The 16987-nt window shown below is 50.7% G+C and overlaps 1 protein-coding gene across 2 annotated transcripts; it reads right to left on the bottom strand.

The window, feature by feature from the left end:
• Positions 1-559: 559 nt before the first annotated feature.
• On the bottom strand, positions 560-16632 carry AIFM1 (apoptosis inducing factor mitochondria associated 1). 2 transcript variants are annotated; one of them, XM_057375068.1, is made up of 16 exons: positions 16311-16632; positions 14945-15087; positions 12240-12333; positions 11051-11163; positions 10829-10959; positions 10156-10246; positions 9375-9459; positions 8297-8373; positions 7331-7439; positions 6588-6695; positions 5717-5805; positions 5496-5636; positions 4843-4985; positions 2592-2716; positions 1871-2067; positions 560-795 (listed from the first exon to the last, which is right to left on the bottom strand). In XM_057375068.1, exons 1-16 carry the CDS (start codon positions 16615-16617, stop codon positions 724-726), a joined length of 2025 nt encoding a protein of 674 aa, XP_057231051.1. In that variant the 5' UTR covers positions 16618-16632; the 3' UTR covers positions 560-723. The 2 variants fall into 2 exon arrangements, with proteins under 2 accessions (XP_057231051.1, XP_057231052.1); XM_057375069.1 differs by lacking the exon at positions 14945-15087 and having other exon boundaries at positions 16311-16607.
• Between the last annotated feature and the right edge of the window lie 355 nt (positions 16633-16987).

The raw sequence follows: 16987 nt of genomic DNA, 5'->3' as shown, positions 1-16987 counted from the left end.
YGGGGCTCTTGTGGGATGTAGGTGTCACCAGGTGGCCACTCTCTAGGCCAGTGCAGCTCTGTCCCTGCCCTTCCCAGCCCTGCCCTCAGAGCCCAAATGGCATYTGGTGCCAGCTCTTGTCACACCTGCATTCCCTCACTCAGGTAGCCTGTGCACAGACACTGGCCCTGCCAATTTGACCATACTGGGGTCATCACCCGCTGAGGGAGACACTCCAGGGTGTTGGATGTGGCGCCTGGGAAGGACCCCAATGGCAGCAGCTTTCCCAGCAGGCTCTCCAAACTTTGCCTTGTGGGCAAGGCCAGCCCGTGGGGACACAGGGTGCAGGCTGAGCCTGCCCTGGTGCAGCCAGACACAGGCACTGTGGAGCGAGGCCAGCGCAGCCACAGCTGGAGCACCGGAGACATGGAAGGGGCTGCACAACAGAGAGCCTGCAGGCCTGCCTGCTCCCCAGTGGAAATTCCTGCAAGGAGAGAGGGAGTGCTGCAGGCTTCTCCAAGGTTGATGCAAGGGCACTGATCCCAGTGGGCAGCACACTCCCCTCACCAGCTAGGCAGTGGTTCAGGAAGAAGCAGGTGACTAGCACAATCTGAYTTTATTGGTGCCAACACCGGGCTCAGGTGAGTGGAATATTCCCAAGTGCTCCCAGGAAGCTGTCCGAGGTGAAGGGGTGCACACAGCCAGCAGCCTGCTCCCTGTGCTGTGTTCCCGCTGAATCCAAGTTCAGTCTTCATGGATGTTGAAGAGCTTTGCGACTTCATTGAGGTCCTCATGCTCCTCCCCGTCTTTGATGATCTGGAGGAAGGAGAACACWTTAAGTCCTGCACATCCCCTAAAAAGCCCGTGTAGCAGGACTGTCACAGCCAATTCCAGGAACTCTTTGGATCCTCTTTGAAGCACCAGACTGAGACAGCCACAACACGATAACACTTTCTACACCCAAATTCACATGGGAATCTTAAATGTACCATCACCTGTCTACAGGAACAGCAGGAAAACCAACCTCCTGTCCCTGTGGGATTTGTTTCTGGGTTTCCCTTTACAGCCAGGGAGAACAAGTGTTTTAAGAAGTGATTCAGCTCTGCAAAGGTGAGCCTAGCACTGATTTGAAGCCAGATTACCTGGCTCCAACCTGCAACTTTTAGGAAAGATGAAGAGACCATGTATTTAGAGTAARGGCTGCTAAGAGAACGAAGGACAGAAGGATCTCCTTTCCACCAAGACGGCAGAAGCAGCATGTTCCAACTGTATCTTTAGATAAGACACCAACAAAAACTTGCACCATGAATAGTACATAGGACAGATCATCTGGGGCAGGTAGTGTGRAATCACTCCCAGTTTAAACAACTGAAATTCTTCAAGGGTGTTAAAACCTGACCTGCAACTGGCTCAGCTGACCTGGGAGGTGCAGGACAGACCAGGGGTGGGGAAGCACCTCCTCACCAAGCACCTGCTCAGGGCTGCTCCGGCCTTCCATGGTRGCTGTTCCTGGGATGGTGACATTTGAAACTGTCAGACACTTGGACATGGGACAAAGCAGCACTAAGATGGGGCATTTAACTCCTGCACTGTCACTGAGATTCTGGCCTGTACTTACTGGAATTTCAGCTTGCCAAGGCAAGGCTTGGAGCACACACCTGATTCGAGTMATTTTTATAAAAATTTTGCACAATCGTGCAAAAATGCACAGGGACAGCTCCCCTAATTCACCAGGAACAGGGCAGGGCTCCCAGTGGATACTGCTGAGCTCTGCACCASACAGAGCATCTGCCTTTATTTATCCTCACTTTGAACTGGCAGATTGATTTTTCCAGAAGGAAAGCCCTGCACCAGCAAACTCCCCTGTCCATCATTCCCGCCCTGCACTGACCTTCCGAGCAATGGGCATCCTGTTGAAGATGTTCCACAACACGATTCCCACCACAACTTTATCCCTGAGGTAGAAAATGACACCTTTGCCGTAATCTTCTCCTTGCTTTGGGACTTGAGGCGTTGGTGAAGAGCTTTGAGAGATCTGAACTTCTGAGGCTTCTGCTTCCGTTTCACTCTCAGATCGAATTCCAGTCCCTAAGGCAGAGAYAGCAGGTGTCACACACCCAGTGCAGGACATGTGACGATGGGAGCAGACTCAAGAGCATGTTTTGCAGGAACCTGAGGTGTTCCCTTTGAGTTGCATCTCTCAAAAGTTAGGTTTCATTAACACAAGGATGAAGGAATCCCAACATAGAGTACAACACTGGCAATTCCCAATTTCCACCCCCAAATGCAAATGACAGCACAGTCTGCTTCCTCCAGGCATTGGATACAAAATAAACTTGCTTGGATCCAGAGTCTCTCTGTTGTCCTAAACTGATCATTTTATTGCCATGGAGGAGATCAAACTTCACTGGCAAAGTCTGCATGTCAGTAGAGGAGTTCCCTGGTCTCTTCTTGGAAGAATGTTATGTTTTAACCACATTTTAATATCAAAGCCAGCCTTTAAAGCTTGGTCTAGAAGGGAGACAGCAGACTGCCGTGTCCTTGTTCTCTCAGAGGTCAGGGTGACTCTGTGGCCCCCACACCAGCATGTGCAGGAGCTCCCCTCTCCCTACCTGACTGTTCTGTTGCACTTTTTGGTGTGTCCTTGGGTGTCGCCTTGGCGAACACTCCCACTGTGGGCAAACTGCTGTCCACGAGGCCGATGGCTTCGTACCCCACGTTGGGGCCCAGATCACTCCTAGGAACAAAGTGAGAATAAAGTCATTTGTAGCATTAGTGAGACCAATCAAGGCAATTCCATCCATCCATCCATCCATCCATCCATCCATCCATCCATCCATCCATCCATCCATCCATCCATCCATCCATCCATCCATCCATCCATCCTTCATTCCTTACTCCAGCATGGAGTGGGCAGTGGTGGACACAGGCTGACTGCCAGAGACTGACACACATGGTGTCTCCTCTGCACACAGAGGTGGAACAAGGCATCAAGACACGACAAGCTCATGGCCATGAGCTTCAGAAAAATCAGTTCACTGACCAAAACTCTGAAATCCTTCAGGCCTGCTCCCTGGGAGGCAGCTGGAGGCTTCCCAGCTTCAGGCAGTGCTGTTACCTACACCAGGCTTGGCAGCATGGCCAATTATTCAGTGCATATTTCAGAGAGCACTTAAAAAAGACTAAAGAGAGGAACACTTGCCCTAACACCTCCTTGAACTGGGCACCCGGATCTGAACTGGAGTGCTGACAGCAGACAAAGCAGCTGTGGTTTGGTACCAGGTGTCTGAAGTGCTTCCCAGGATGCTGAGGAAGCAGATGCATCACAAACCAGTTTGGATCTATGTACAACATGACCTTCCCAGCCAAAATCCTCCAGCACAGACTGGGGTTACTGCACGGAACACCACTAACACACCAGCTGTGATCAGCTGGAGCTCAGGAGGGATCATGGAATGATTTGGCTTGAAAGGGACCTCAAAACCCATCTCATTCTACTCTTCTACCATGGGCAGGGACACCTTCCATTGTCCAGGCTGTTCCAAGCCCCAATGTCCAGCCTGGCCTGGGACACTGCCAGGGATCCATGGGCAGCCACAGCTTCTCTGGGCACCCTGTGCCAGGGCCTCCCCACCGTCACCAGGAAGGACTTCTTCCATATATTGAACCTAAATTTCTCCTCTGTCAGTTTGGAGCTATTCCCCCTTGTCCTGTCACTCCAGTTCCTGATGAAAAGTCCTTTTCTGGCTTCCTTGCAGCCCCTTCAGGGCTTCCTGAATTAGAAGATGCTGTGAGGTCTCCACACAACCTCTCCAAGAGGATCTGGTTCCTTAGCATGCTGACAAAATGCATGAGGAATCTCTGTTATCTCCCAGCTTTATAGCACGGAGGAAGGAAGTGTCAGTCTGTGAGGGCTGGCAAAGTGTGACACCTGCCAGCAAACATGGGGCTGTAACTCACAGCCCTCCTTCACCTGCATCTGCTCATGGCTGAGAGCATCCYGAGGGAAAGCACCCCTGGGAAATGGATGTCTCCGTGTCCTTGGCTGTACTTGATGACCTCTGAAGTTTTTTCCCAACTTCAAGGGTTCTGTGGCTCTGTTTCTTGTTTAAAAGTGAAGTGAGAGAAATGCTCTGGGCTCCAAGTCCAGGCAGGACAGACCAAGAGTTTGGGTAAATGACAGCGGGTCATAAATAACTACTCAGGGGATTTCCCTGAGAAAACTCTTTTACCTATCTTTAAAATTATGTTAACTAACAGGATTTGGGATCTTTTATTTGGCTTAGCTAACAGCCTTTGGGATTTAATTTTTTGTGGGGCTTTTTTTTTATTTCATTGTTCTGTTTTCATTCATTTTGTTTCAAAAACAACTTCAGGAGAATATAGCAAAATTGCCCACTTTCTTGGTACCTCTCTCTGGAAAACAACCTTTCAGGTACACCTGGATGCAGCAATGCTTTACTACTAAAGCATCAGTTCAACAAAGTGCAACACTGAGACCCACAGATTGGGCTGGGGTATTTCAGATAATCATAACAGAAAAGCTGTTGCTAAATTCAACTTGTAAATTGGTCTGCTCTGAGGAAAGGGCTGCTCTGTATTGCTCCTTGCTCTGCGGAATGGGACTCATTCAGGGAGAAACTGCGATCTGCAGGAAGGAAAAACACTTCATGGAGGTGAGGGCAGAGCAGTGAATGCTCAAACACCTCCCCCACCCTAAGCTTTAGGAGCATGAAGCTGTAGTAGGTGTTTGCTGAGGTAGTTTCACTCCTCTTAGGGAACAGACACTTCCTAAGGTGTATCTTGTCCAAGCTCCTGCAACACGGCTGAACAAGGAACCCCCAAGGACAAAGGGACCATTACCAGAACATGGACTGGTGCCAGTAGGGYTTTGCAGCTCCTGTCATGTTTTCTCCAGCCAGTCTCCCGCTCACCACGGCGTGATCGTGGTGCTCCACACGCCTTCGGCCCAGTTTGATGTCATAAAAGCAGGCAGCGTCCCCTGCCTTGGAGAGAACCATCGCATGAGCACCGAGACAGGGAAAGCTTCCATTAGTGCCCAAACAAAAGAACATYGGGAAGAGAACAAGTGGAACAAGGAAGTGAGTTTTTCTGACAAACYCCAAACACCACCATTACCTTATCTCACTCCCTGAGCTACAACTCCCAGTTTCTCAGCATTTTTCACCAATCTTTGGAGAAATAAGCCAGCATGAGGTACGTTTTCTAGAGGAATCAAAGTCTCAACGCCCACCAAGGGACTCTTATGCAAGCAAGTGATCCAGGCTATCTTTAGGTTACCCCAACTCCTCTTACACAGCATAAATATTCCAAACTCGCTGTGGTTACCACGGCAACGAGGCGGCTGCAGTGCCCGCCCGGGCTCTGGGCCTGCGCTACACTCGCTCTCCTCGCTCTCCTTCCTCGCTCCTTCTCACCCCATTGCCCTCACCCGACCGAGTAACTCCGTGTGTCCCACAGCAGCAGTGGCACAGGGAGGCTGTGCCCACACTCACCACCCAGATGTTGGAGCGYGCCTGTAGCTCCGCATTCACCCGGAACCCCCCGAAGTCCGAGTCCACCTCCAGCCCTGCCGACTTGGCCAGTTCCACGTTGGGCTCCAGCCCTACTGCAGCCACAATGTGATCCGTCTCCACCTGTTTGGGAATGCATAATTAGGATGCTAATTCTCTCCATGCCCCTGCAAATGTTACCCTCTCCCTGCTTTTCCATTTACCTTGCGGCCGTCCTTCAGTTTAATCACCAGCCGGTTGCCAGAGACAGAGACGGATTTGACCACGGCATTGGGCAAGACCTTGACTCCCTCTGGAAATGAGCACAGGACACCTCACTGCCTGTTCAGGGCCGGGCAGATCCCACCTGCAGCAAGTGCTTGGTGCGCAACTAAGACAGAGCCCACCCAAGCTTTGCTGCATGAACCAGTGCAGCTCTGGGGGAAGCACGAGGAGAAAMCCAGCTAAAAAGTCTCAAAGCTGCTTAAATGAAAATCCAAAGTATGTCTCATGTGATGACAAAGCCACATCCAAAGGAATTCCCAAAAACAGATGTTCAGGAACTAAGGACACTCAATTATTGCTGTCACAGCCAGATCCAGAGGTCCAACAAAGCAGCTTCCAAAMATGAAAGTAACTCAGACCTGTGGGTTGTCAGGCCCCACAATCCACACTCCAATGACATTCCTCCTCCTCCTCCCCCTCTCCCTATCCATTTCCCAATGCACAGGACTGTTGTGCACTTAATGCAGAAAATGGAAAAAKGTGTCTTGGATCTTAGTGACTTTATCAGCTGAGCACTGTAGCACCTGGATTGGCCCAGTTGTGTGCATGGGCACAGGGATCATTCCAGGAAAACAGCCACAGGGAAGAAAAGCCTGTTTGCTGAGCCTTCCCAGAGGAACTGCCAAGAAGCCAGGGATTCATGGCAGCACTGTGCTGCCCAAGCTGCCTGAACTGCAATTTCCTGTGTGCTGCACCTGGGCCACTTTGCAGGGCCCAGCCTTTCTGAGGCTCCAGGGACAGAACGGAGCTGGATGTCCCCAGGAGCAGCTGCCTAGCAGCCACCAGCCCAARCCCACTCAGCAGCTTCACCTCTTCTGACTTTCTCTGTGGTCCAGTTGCTCAGGTATTCGGGCAGAACTCTGCCCATGTTGCCATTCTCTGGAAACAGCTGGATCACCTCCAGGCCTCGGGTTCGTGCTGGAAGGGAAGAACGAAGCAGCAGGATGAAGAGCAGCAGAAGCTGAGATACACATGCTTTACTTTACACAGGGAGCTTGACAGAAGTTTCCAAATCTGGGAGTTTTGACTCCCAAGGAGTCACAAAGCGACTGGCCACTGTTTCACATATACCTGAAAACTCCAGATCACAAGAGTTTTAGGGAAAGTGCTGGGTATTTTGGCAAATAAAAATTACCACAAAGCATTATTACACACTGACAGGATCCAGCTGTTCACCMCCTCTTTGAAATCACAGAATTATGGAATGCTTTGGGTTGGAAGGGACCATAAAGATCATCCAGTTCCAACGTAGAAAATCATAGTTTGAAGGTGGCTTTGAGCAGAGAGAACAAATGTGACTTTTCAGAGGGTGGAATGACTTTGCWGCTCACGCTGACCTGCAGAGCTCCCACTTCTGTGGTCAGGGGCTGATGGGCAGCTAACGAGGGAGAAACTGGGAAAACCTCAGCCACATGCCAACAAAACACACATGTGTTGTTTCCTTCAAGCAAACACAGACTCTGAGCAAAAACTGAGCAGTTGGGGACTGAAAAGATATTTTCAGCAAAGCTGCTGGCACTCAGTGTCTGCCACAGCTGAGGACACACACTCACCTCTCCTTCCCAGAGCACAGGCCAGCTCACTGCCAAGGAAACCACCACCAATAATTGTGATGGAYTTGACTTCCCTTGAAATCTTCTCCAGCCTTTGGAAGTCCTCGATCTGAAAGAACATTTACCCCCATTTCCAATCCTCTSTAACAGGAATGGCAACAGAAAGCATTTGTCTCCAATTTCTCCCTTTGAAGTAAGRGGGACTCTCTCCCCAGCTTGGAAAAGGAGATGTGTTGCTCCTTCCTCCKGTTTGCCTGTTGCATAGAAAATCCTCCCTGGATTCCTTATGTCTGTGCAAGCTTTTCCCTGCCCGGGAAATCTCAAATGTCTGCATTTTCCCCTATATTTCGAGGGCAACTACAATAAAACTTAYAAATTCAAATGTCCCCCAGCACATCCAGTACAAGGATGCCACAGCTCACATCATCCATCCCTCCCTTCCCCACTGAGCAGACCACACCTCAGGGGAGGTCCAGCACAGAATAGAAGACTCCTAAATGCCTTCTCATTCCCAATCCACTCCCTGAACTAGACTATAGAGAAGGCTGCATGCTCCTTCCAAATCCCACATTTTCAAGAAGAGGGGAGCTTGCCAAAAATAAAAAAGCAACTCTGCAGCAAATTCTGAAGATTTCTGCCATGYTCAATGGCTTTTATTCACTTTGGAAGGTGCAGCAAAGCCACACAGGAGGGAAACTTAAAAAAAAATACCTAAACACCCTAATCCCAGGCACTATTACAGCTCTCAGGCTGAGGCAAGCAGGTGAATGGTTGAGTAGACTCTACCCTGGCTTCCTGCCTGGGAAAAGGAATAAGCAGCCAATGCATTCCTGGGCACCAGCTGAGGGAAGAGTGCCAAAGCAAGACCGTCCTGACCCAAAGCAGAAGAGTTTAAAAATTGAAAATAGTGCTAAGTGGCTCTGGTGTATTCAGCCTCACCACAGTCTGGCAGCACCTGGAGTTTACCTTTCGGAACAGCGTCAACCTTTTCTGCACATCTTTTCCTGCTCTTTCGATGGCAGGCAGGTTCCTTGGGGATCCCCCTGGACACAAGGAGGAGAGAAGAAACACCAATGACACCATGGATGGCACTGGCTATCCACACAGTGCAAAGCTGTCTCATCTCAACTGTGCTCCCCAAACTGTTCCATTAGGGAACATCCCAGTATCCCTGCTGCTGTGGKTTTTTTACCATGGAAGACCTGTGTGAGCAGCAGATGACCCAACAGCCACACCCTAAAGACATCYACTGCCACTTGAAGAGCCCCAGAACTCCAGATGCTGGAGCAGTCCGCTGCCCGAGCAAAAGCTGCTGGTTCTGCTTACTGCWGCCTCAGGCAGGTTTTGAAGAGGCCACCCTGTACAGGAGTTCCTCTACTGAGTTTTTAGGGAAGTCACTTTTTCCTTCCTCCCAGTCTTCACAGGGCAAAACTCTGAATGTCCCATAAAAGCTGATGATGCAAGGCAGGTGAAAAACCCAGCACAGCTGTCTGCATAACTGCCCTGATGTGACTGCTCCACATCATGTTTAACACCTACTGCAGAAATTTCTTCTCAAACAGAACCACAGACTCATGGAATGGTTTGGGTTCAAAGGGACCTTAAAGCCCATCCAGTGCCACCCCTGTCATGGGCAGGAACACCTTCCACTGTCCCAGGCTCCATCCAACCCAACCTTGGACACTTCCACAGATGGGACAGCCACGGCTTCTGTGGGAAACCTGAGGGCTTCCACCCTCTCACCGGAAAGAATTCATTCCCAATATCCCATCTAACCCTGTCCTCTGGCAGTGGGAAGCCATTCCCCGTTGACTTGTCACTCCAGGCCCTTGTCCAAAGTCCCTCTCCAGCTCTCTTGGAGCCTATTTAGGAACTCGAAGGCTTTAAGATCTCCCCAAAGCCTTCTCTTTTCCAGGCTGGACTCCTCCAGCTCTCCCAGCCTGGACCCATAGCTATTTAGCTAGAATTTATCTCTAGCTAAATGTCACTAAAATAAAAATCCTAGCACAAGACGAGGAACAAGAGAAAAAACCCAACAACTTACCAGTGGCAATGAGACATTTGTCATAAGATATCTGGGTCCCATCACTGAGCTTCACCGTGTTCCCTCTGACATCCATGTGCACAACCTGCAAGATGAATCCAGCTGAGCTCRAGCTCTCCACTTCATGGACTACTAATCAGAGATGCAAACTTGGAATTAACATTCTCCCATCTTTAAGTTTAGGGTGGGGGCAGAGTGGGGAAGTGAGAGTACTGGAAGTGGAAATTGAGACAACTTTGGGAGTCATCATAGCTCAAGTTGATCTTCCCCGGGTCTGAGTCTGAAATGGGCTCAGACACCACACAGCTCAGCAGGAAGAGGAATCACTGACATTTATCATAGCAACATACAAAAAGCTGAGAATATAAATATATTAGAAGGCTCACCATCAATTTCTCCACTTTCTTGCTGCTTCTGCACCTCATCACCCACTACCTTGATCTCTGCTCTCCTCACCTCACCCTCCAGCCCACACAGCCCAGTTCCCAATTGTCATACCCTGTCTCTAAGCTCTATGTATTTTTGTCCCATGCCCARACTCCAAACTTATCCTTGTCTCTTCCTCACTATCTTCCCTCAGCTCACTGCTATTTATCTTGGCTTCCCCATTTCAAACTTCACTAAAGATTAGCATAATCTCTGCTCCATCACACTCTTCCCAAACTTATACAAATACCCTTCCCAGCCAACTTCCCCTCCARCTCCAGTGGTTCAGTACCAGCTTAGGCTACAAGTTCTATTCAGGAAGAGCTGTAGGAACAACAGCCAGTGTTGTACCCACCTTCTTGCCAGGCAGAACTGCCACCCCACCGTTTTCCACAAAAGGCAGGTCCTGGACAGGCACATAGAATGACGGCGGCTGGAAATAGATACTGAGAGAAACTCCATTATCAAACAGGTTCCTCTGAAATACCAGAGATCCAGGTATTCAACAACTCCAACRAGACAAAGACAACTCTGTGCACCCATAACAACCTCCAGAATTATTTATCTATTTTTAAGAATTAACGTCTTCACATTAATTCAAAGTTCAACTAATACTGAAGTTTGAGGGTTTGGATCACAGAATCACAGAACTGGTCAGGCTGGAAAAGATCGAGTCCAACCACCAAGTAAGCCTTAATCACAGAAGTCACAAAAATCAAGTGYGATCCTGTGTCCCTGGACCTCTGCTCTAACCTGTGTAGCTTCACRTTTATTAACTAATTTCACAGGACTCCTGCCCATGGTGGGACATGTCTTAGGGGAATCACAGCTAAGTTCAAATATTGAGTACTGAGCGAACTTGGTGGGAAGCAGAATTCCTCAATTACTCCTCACTTGCCAGCACCGGCACACCTTTCCCTGCCCTTCAGTGCTGCACTGGCTGGTGGTTCTCTGCTAAGAACAGTTTGGTCATTGCCACCTTGTCACTAAACACCCCCCTTTGCCCAGTCACCTGAAGTGCTACATACCTCCTCTCCTTGCCATTCCACTGCTTGAAACGCAGAGTCTGTGTCACATTGGGATCATCAGAAAACCACAGCTCTTTGGAAAGAGGTGGGCGCATGTAGGGCAGGGCAGGGTCTTCGGACACAATCAGCACCTTTAATTGGCCAGGAAACAAACACATCAGCTGGAGCGACAGCAGGCAAATGGGAGCACACACAGAGGCTCTGGAGCAGGACAGCTCTTACCCGGGCTCCGGGGTCGCGCGCCCGGATGGATCTGGCAGCAGCAAAAGCAGCAGTTCCTCCACCAATGAGCAGGAAAGGGACGTGGGATGGGACTTTGGGATGAGAGCCCGGAGCTGTGGGTGACAGATGGGACAACTTACTGYAAATACAGGCAAGCAGCCCAGCCCCAGGACACCGAGTATGTCACCAGAGGCCTTCCACATCCAGACTTCATTTGGAAATTGTCCTCCAAATAMCTTCTGCCCCAGTACCCTTCCCTAGAACCCTGCTGCTGCTTCCCCAAAAACTGCTTCCTGCAAGAATCAATCAGATTTCAGCAAACTTGTTTTTCTAAGCAAGCCCAAAACTCTGCACTGGCCAAACAGTGAACAGTTTACAAGAAAGGGAAGAAGGGAAGTTCTCCAAAAGGCCAAGGCACATTTTACTGCAATACTGTTTAAAGAGACAACTTCTAAGTTCCTGCAGAAGGCACCTCCTCCCACGGGCAAGTCCTGTTGCTGAGCAACACACTGATAATCTGCAGGCAGGGACAAACCAGGCAGCTCAGTATCAGCACCACAACTCACCTGCTGTGCCCCGAGGTGTAGCACCCAAAAGGGAAGAAAGACATGGCTTAATTCAGTGAAACACAGGCTGCAGTTTGGGAGCYGCAGTTCAGGGCTGACTCCAGGATGAACAGGCACTCCACTAGMCAGGGAAAGAGGCCCTCTGCAATCACATTGTCCTTGCCAGACTGTACAAAGGTAAAGGCCAGAAGCAGGGCTCACTCCTTTCTCTGATTATCACTGAAGGAGCAAATGACAGAAATCAGCCGCAGGAGACATCCTGYTTCATCCTCAGGATGTTCTGTAAAACAGCTTGTTCTGGGTCATGGAGCCAGCATCATCTTCTGTGCTGGGAAGTCACAGAATCATAGAATCCCAGAATGGGTTGGGGTGGGAGRGACCTTAAAGCTCATCCAGTTCCACRCCCCTGCCTTGGGTAGGGACACCTTCCACTAGGCCAGGTTACTCAAAGCCCTGYCCAACCTGGCCTTGAATAGGAATTCAAAAACAATGGCACACACTGAGAGGTGACAATGCTGTGAGGGCATATCTGTGATTCCAGAGGGACTCTGTTCCATTTGTTCTGGAGGCCTCAAGATCATGAAGAACACAGGCAGCCCCACAAGTGGCAGGCTGGTACCCACCGGAGGGAGAGGACTCATCATCTTGGGATCGCGTGGTTACCGTCGAGACCCGGCTGATGAATCGCTCTTTGTTGTCCTTCAGTGTTTTGTACACCTGGAGACACACATGAGACATTTACCTTGCAGCACCAAGGCACCACCCTGCTGCTACCCGACAGGCTTTTGCCCACYACACGTGCTGGAAAAGCCAATGACAACACATGGGGCAAAATACAGCTCCCTGGACAAGGTGCCCATTGAGAATGTGCTCCGAAAATGACCTGCTCCACCTCGTGTGATGAGCTTTGCATGTSTGGCTTCTTCCCAGAAGCAATGAACTTTCTTGGAGGTGTTTGGCTGCACACCTGTTCCAAGGAGAACCAATGAAGGAAATGCAGCCAAACCAGCCCCAAGACCATGTGCAAGCTGGGTCATGACATGACACAAGGCTGCAGAAATGGAAGACAAATCCAAAGAAAAAGCATCCCCCAGCTTCCAAAGCCCAGAGMAGCTGGGCAGAGCCAACAAGCTGAGTGGATTTCTCTAGGCCAAGTGATACAGGCACGGTGGTGGCACTGACATGAGCAGTGCCTCCAGCCACAGGAGTGGGGCTGCTGCAGGGAATGGCCCTTGGACATGGAATCTCTTCCAGCTGAATGCTGACCTGGTTATATGACTGTGAAACTCAGGATACAGCAAAAGCAGAGTCTGCATGTACAATTTAATGGTACAGACAAGGAGAGAACATCTTTTACGTCATGTAAACTTCCAAGAAAAACTGGTAAYGGACAGGAGCTGAAGACAATGGGAGTGTTGGGAGCAGGTCAGAGTCCAGTATTTTTCCCCAAGGACAAAAAAAAAAAGAGGAAAGCAAACCTTTCTTTAAAGCAAAACCCAGCTKTGCTAATAATCTCTATCATGTGCATGACATCAAATTTCATTTGCCAATCCTCACAAGTTGGTGTTTTATAGCAAATAGTATCAAACAAGAATGGAGGAATTTAATGCCAGGCAGAAAAAAAGAGCATGGGACAAAAGCCTGTCCAGGGAACTGGAGAAATGCCAGAAATATTAGAAAACAAGAACTTGTCAGAGTTGAGAAGAATTAGGACAAAGGTATTTTTAATGCCTTTTGCTCAAAGACAGAAAAATCAAGGTTAACAATCCACCTTTGCCTTTACAAGCAGAACCAGGAAGAGTTTAAGCAAGTCCAAAGGGCAGCATACAGCAAATTAAACCTGATCCCATACGAAGAAACACTATTATGCACAGGCAAAACATCAGATCAGGCCTTGAGGATAAATATTTCCAATGGGACAGTGTCAACTTATTTCTAGTCAGAAACTGAATTACACTTTGCCAGGACACGGGTGATGTTTCAGTGCTCTTCCCTGAGGAAATGATCAGCTTGGACAAGTTTTCTTCCCTCTTGCACGCTTATAATCAGTTATTGTTTCCTTTTCTGCACGCCAACATTACTGATATCAGGAGAGATGCATCAATTAATAATTTGTGCCCTTACATGATCACAAACCCAAGATAGCCAGTTTGGGTTTAGATTTACTTAACGTGGAAAGATTAATTCTAAGGCAGGTTTTGCCAATAAGAACTGCACTGCTTGGCAACATCCAATTTGTAACCTTGAGTTGTTTGGCAATGTCCCTTGAAAATGAAATAACTGAGGCCAGCGAGCACAAAGAGGGCTGGAAGTGAAGGGTAACAGGGTGGGAGGTACAGACAGGTGCCCCCCTCCACCCTCCCACCCAACAAACACATTTAGTGAAGCATCTTACATAAGCTCCTGTCCCAGTGACTGTTCCTCCCACTATTAAGTATAACAAGAGGTTGCTGCCAGCTTTGCCAGGAACACCTGAAGACGTCAGGGATCTAGAAGGGCACCTTAGCTGATGGCATTGCAAAACTGCAGGTGAAGACAGGCAATGGAAGAGAAGAGGGAAAGAGCTGAATATTAGGAAGAATTCTTGATTAAATAGGTCTTGGGAAAAGCAGTATGCTTTGTAATTTCAGCTACCTTGTCTGCAAAAAAAAAGCAGCAGGATACAGGAAAGAATTAAATTTAATGTAAATAGGAAAGTATTTTTCTTCCATGCACTGTTTTGAATTATTTTCCTCTTTCCAGGAGCTTCCTTAGGAGAAAATCAGAATTTGGAACTTTTAATGAAGATGATCCTCCAAGAAAAAGAGCTTGGAAACAAAGATTTGTGTGATGTAAATTTGGGATCTATCCACTCCCAGGCATGCTGATACTCTTCAGTTCTCTAGAAATGTCATTTACTCTTTAAGTCAGGCTGAAAACCTTTATCCTTTTCAAGTAGGATATAAATGTTCACCATTTAGGGGTTGATTTGGTATTCTTACACAAGTTAAACAAATGTTCTGAACTGAAATTTGGCAACAAATTATTTGCTTTAATAATAACTCCTGTACAAGACAACATATAGAGCTGTGGTTGGTCATAACAAAAAAAACTCAAGAATGCCTTTAAGGCAAAAAAGYTTAAAAGGTAACTGAAATTACAGTTAAAACCCAAGTAATCATAAGAAGTTAATTTCCATTTAGCTCCCCTTGAAGTTTTCTGAAGGCTGAAGGAGGAAACAGAGTTAAAGCTACAGAGATCAAAAGCTGAGCAGAGAGCTGGAATATAGCAGATGCTCGACAGGAGAGATGGATTACGGCTTCTTCCCAGGAACCACCTTTCTACTTACATAGGCACCTGCTCCTAAGGTGGACAAGCTCACAATAAGGACAAAAACCGAATTACTGCCCTTTCCCCCAGGCACGCCTGTGCTAGCCACTTGTCTGCTCWGCTGCAGGTCTGGGGACACATTCCAGTGTTGCAACAACGTGCCTAAGGAACACAATTTATTGGAGAAAACAACACAAAAACACTGTCAATACAAAGGTAAGTCTGAAAATTTAGAGAGTAAGTCAGTGCTGAACTCAAATTCCTGGTTTGGAAAACCCAGCACCACATCTGAGCAACTGCGGGGAATTATCCTGAGTCACAACAGTGTGCTCTGGATACTAAACCGCAGTGGGCAGCAGTGGATACCAAAATCTATAAGATCAAGGGGTAAMAGAGCTAATTGATAGCATGAGTATCTTTAGGCAGCTGGAAGGACTGCCTGCAGCTGGAGCCTCCAGCCACACAAGGCTGGGCGRGCACAGAGATGTGTACTGGTGGTTCCTACACCTTCTCCAGGCCTCTCCTGTTCGAGGATGCACCTGGCTCCGGCACAAGCAAGCAGAGGCTGAGGTAATCTGGCCAGGGCAGGCAGTAGGCATGGTTACACCGGCACCAAACTCCCTCTGCTCACACAGCAAATTCCACCGTGGTAAACCACCACCAGGAATGGGGTTCTGCTAGCAAAAAGGGCATYCCCAATGGAAATGAGCAGATCCAGGTGCAGGCACCTCCCGCCGCGCAAGCTGCACAAGGAGCCCCCCYGGCTGAGCCACTGCACAGCGCTTTATTTCTGTCATCAAATCACGGCCTGCGGCCGCCCCAATTCATCCCTAAATGGAGCCGTGGCGGGGACTACTCCGAGCACCRTTGCCAGCATGGCCGATGCTCCCGGGAGAGGTTTGGGCTCTCTCCATCCCCATGCCCAAGCGGACACCTCCACCTGCTCCCCGCCCGGCGAGTGCTGAACCCGCCTCACCTCCGCCTCAGGGCACTTATTTGTGATAAAAACCACCACGAGAAAGGCGACCAAGGTCCCAAACAGCTCCGCGTATCTCAGGCTGTCCCACTGTTTTCCCTCCCCTTCCCGGAGCAGCCGCCCCTCCGCTGCCCCGCGCCTCCTCCCGCAGCGCTCCGGGCAGGGCCGTGCCCGCGCCGCTCACAGGSAATGACCGCCCGGCCCGGTGTCCCCGGCAAACAGCGCTCCCGGCCGGGACCCGGCCCTGGGGCGGGGGCGCCGGGCCTGTGCCAGCCCCGGACCGCGGGACGGAGCGTTTCGATCCGCGCGCGGGATGCAGCCGCGGCGGCGGCGGGAATGGCGCCCGGTCCCCCGGTCCTCCGCCACCCCCGGCCCCGGCCCGGCCCCAGGACCCGCGCACGACACTGACCCGCGTGGGCGCGTCCCCGCGGTGGAGGGCGCAGGGCGCGCACCAGGGCCGCGCGGCAGCAGAACATGTCGCCGGTGTCTCTGTCGCGGCCCCGCCGGCCCGGCCCGGCCCGGCCCCGCCGCGCACGCGCCTCTCGCCGCTTCCGGGGGCCGCTCCGCGCCGCCGCCTCGATGGTGCCGCCGCCGCCGCCGCCATGTGGCGGTCGCCCCGCCGCCTCCCGCGCCCGCTCTGCCGCGCCGCCGCCACCGGATCCGACCGCCGCCTCCTGCTCTCCACCCCCATCTTCTACGTGAACGGGCCGCCGCATATCGGGCACCTGTACTCGGCGCTGCTGGCCGACGCGCTGCTCCGCCACCGCCGCCTGCGCACCGCCAGCCCGGTCCGGCTCTGCACGGGTTAGCGACACCCCCGCTCCGAGCCCCCTTATCCAGGGTGACCCCTTCTCGCGGGGCTGACCCTCCTCCCCGGGACTGACCCCCTTCCCCGTGTGTCCAGCTTGGTCCCGAGGCCCCTGTGTCCCCGCGGGGCTGTGGGCTGCGGCCTCTCCCTACGGCCCCGCGGTCTGTCTCCGTTTCAGGGACCGATGAGCACGGGCTGAAGATTCAACAGGCCGCGGCCGCGGCGGGGACGTCGCCCCCGGAGCTCTGCGAGCGGGTCTCGGGGCTCTTCCGCCAGGC

This window comes from Malurus melanocephalus, unplaced genomic scaffold (assembly GCF_030028575.1).
Source record: "Malurus melanocephalus ecotype Western Australia unplaced genomic scaffold, MMel_1.1 scaffold_237, whole genome shotgun sequence".
NCBI classification, from domain to species: Eukaryota; Metazoa; Chordata; class Aves; order Passeriformes; family Maluridae; genus Malurus; species Malurus melanocephalus.
This window is presented reverse-complemented; position numbering and strand designations above follow the sequence as displayed.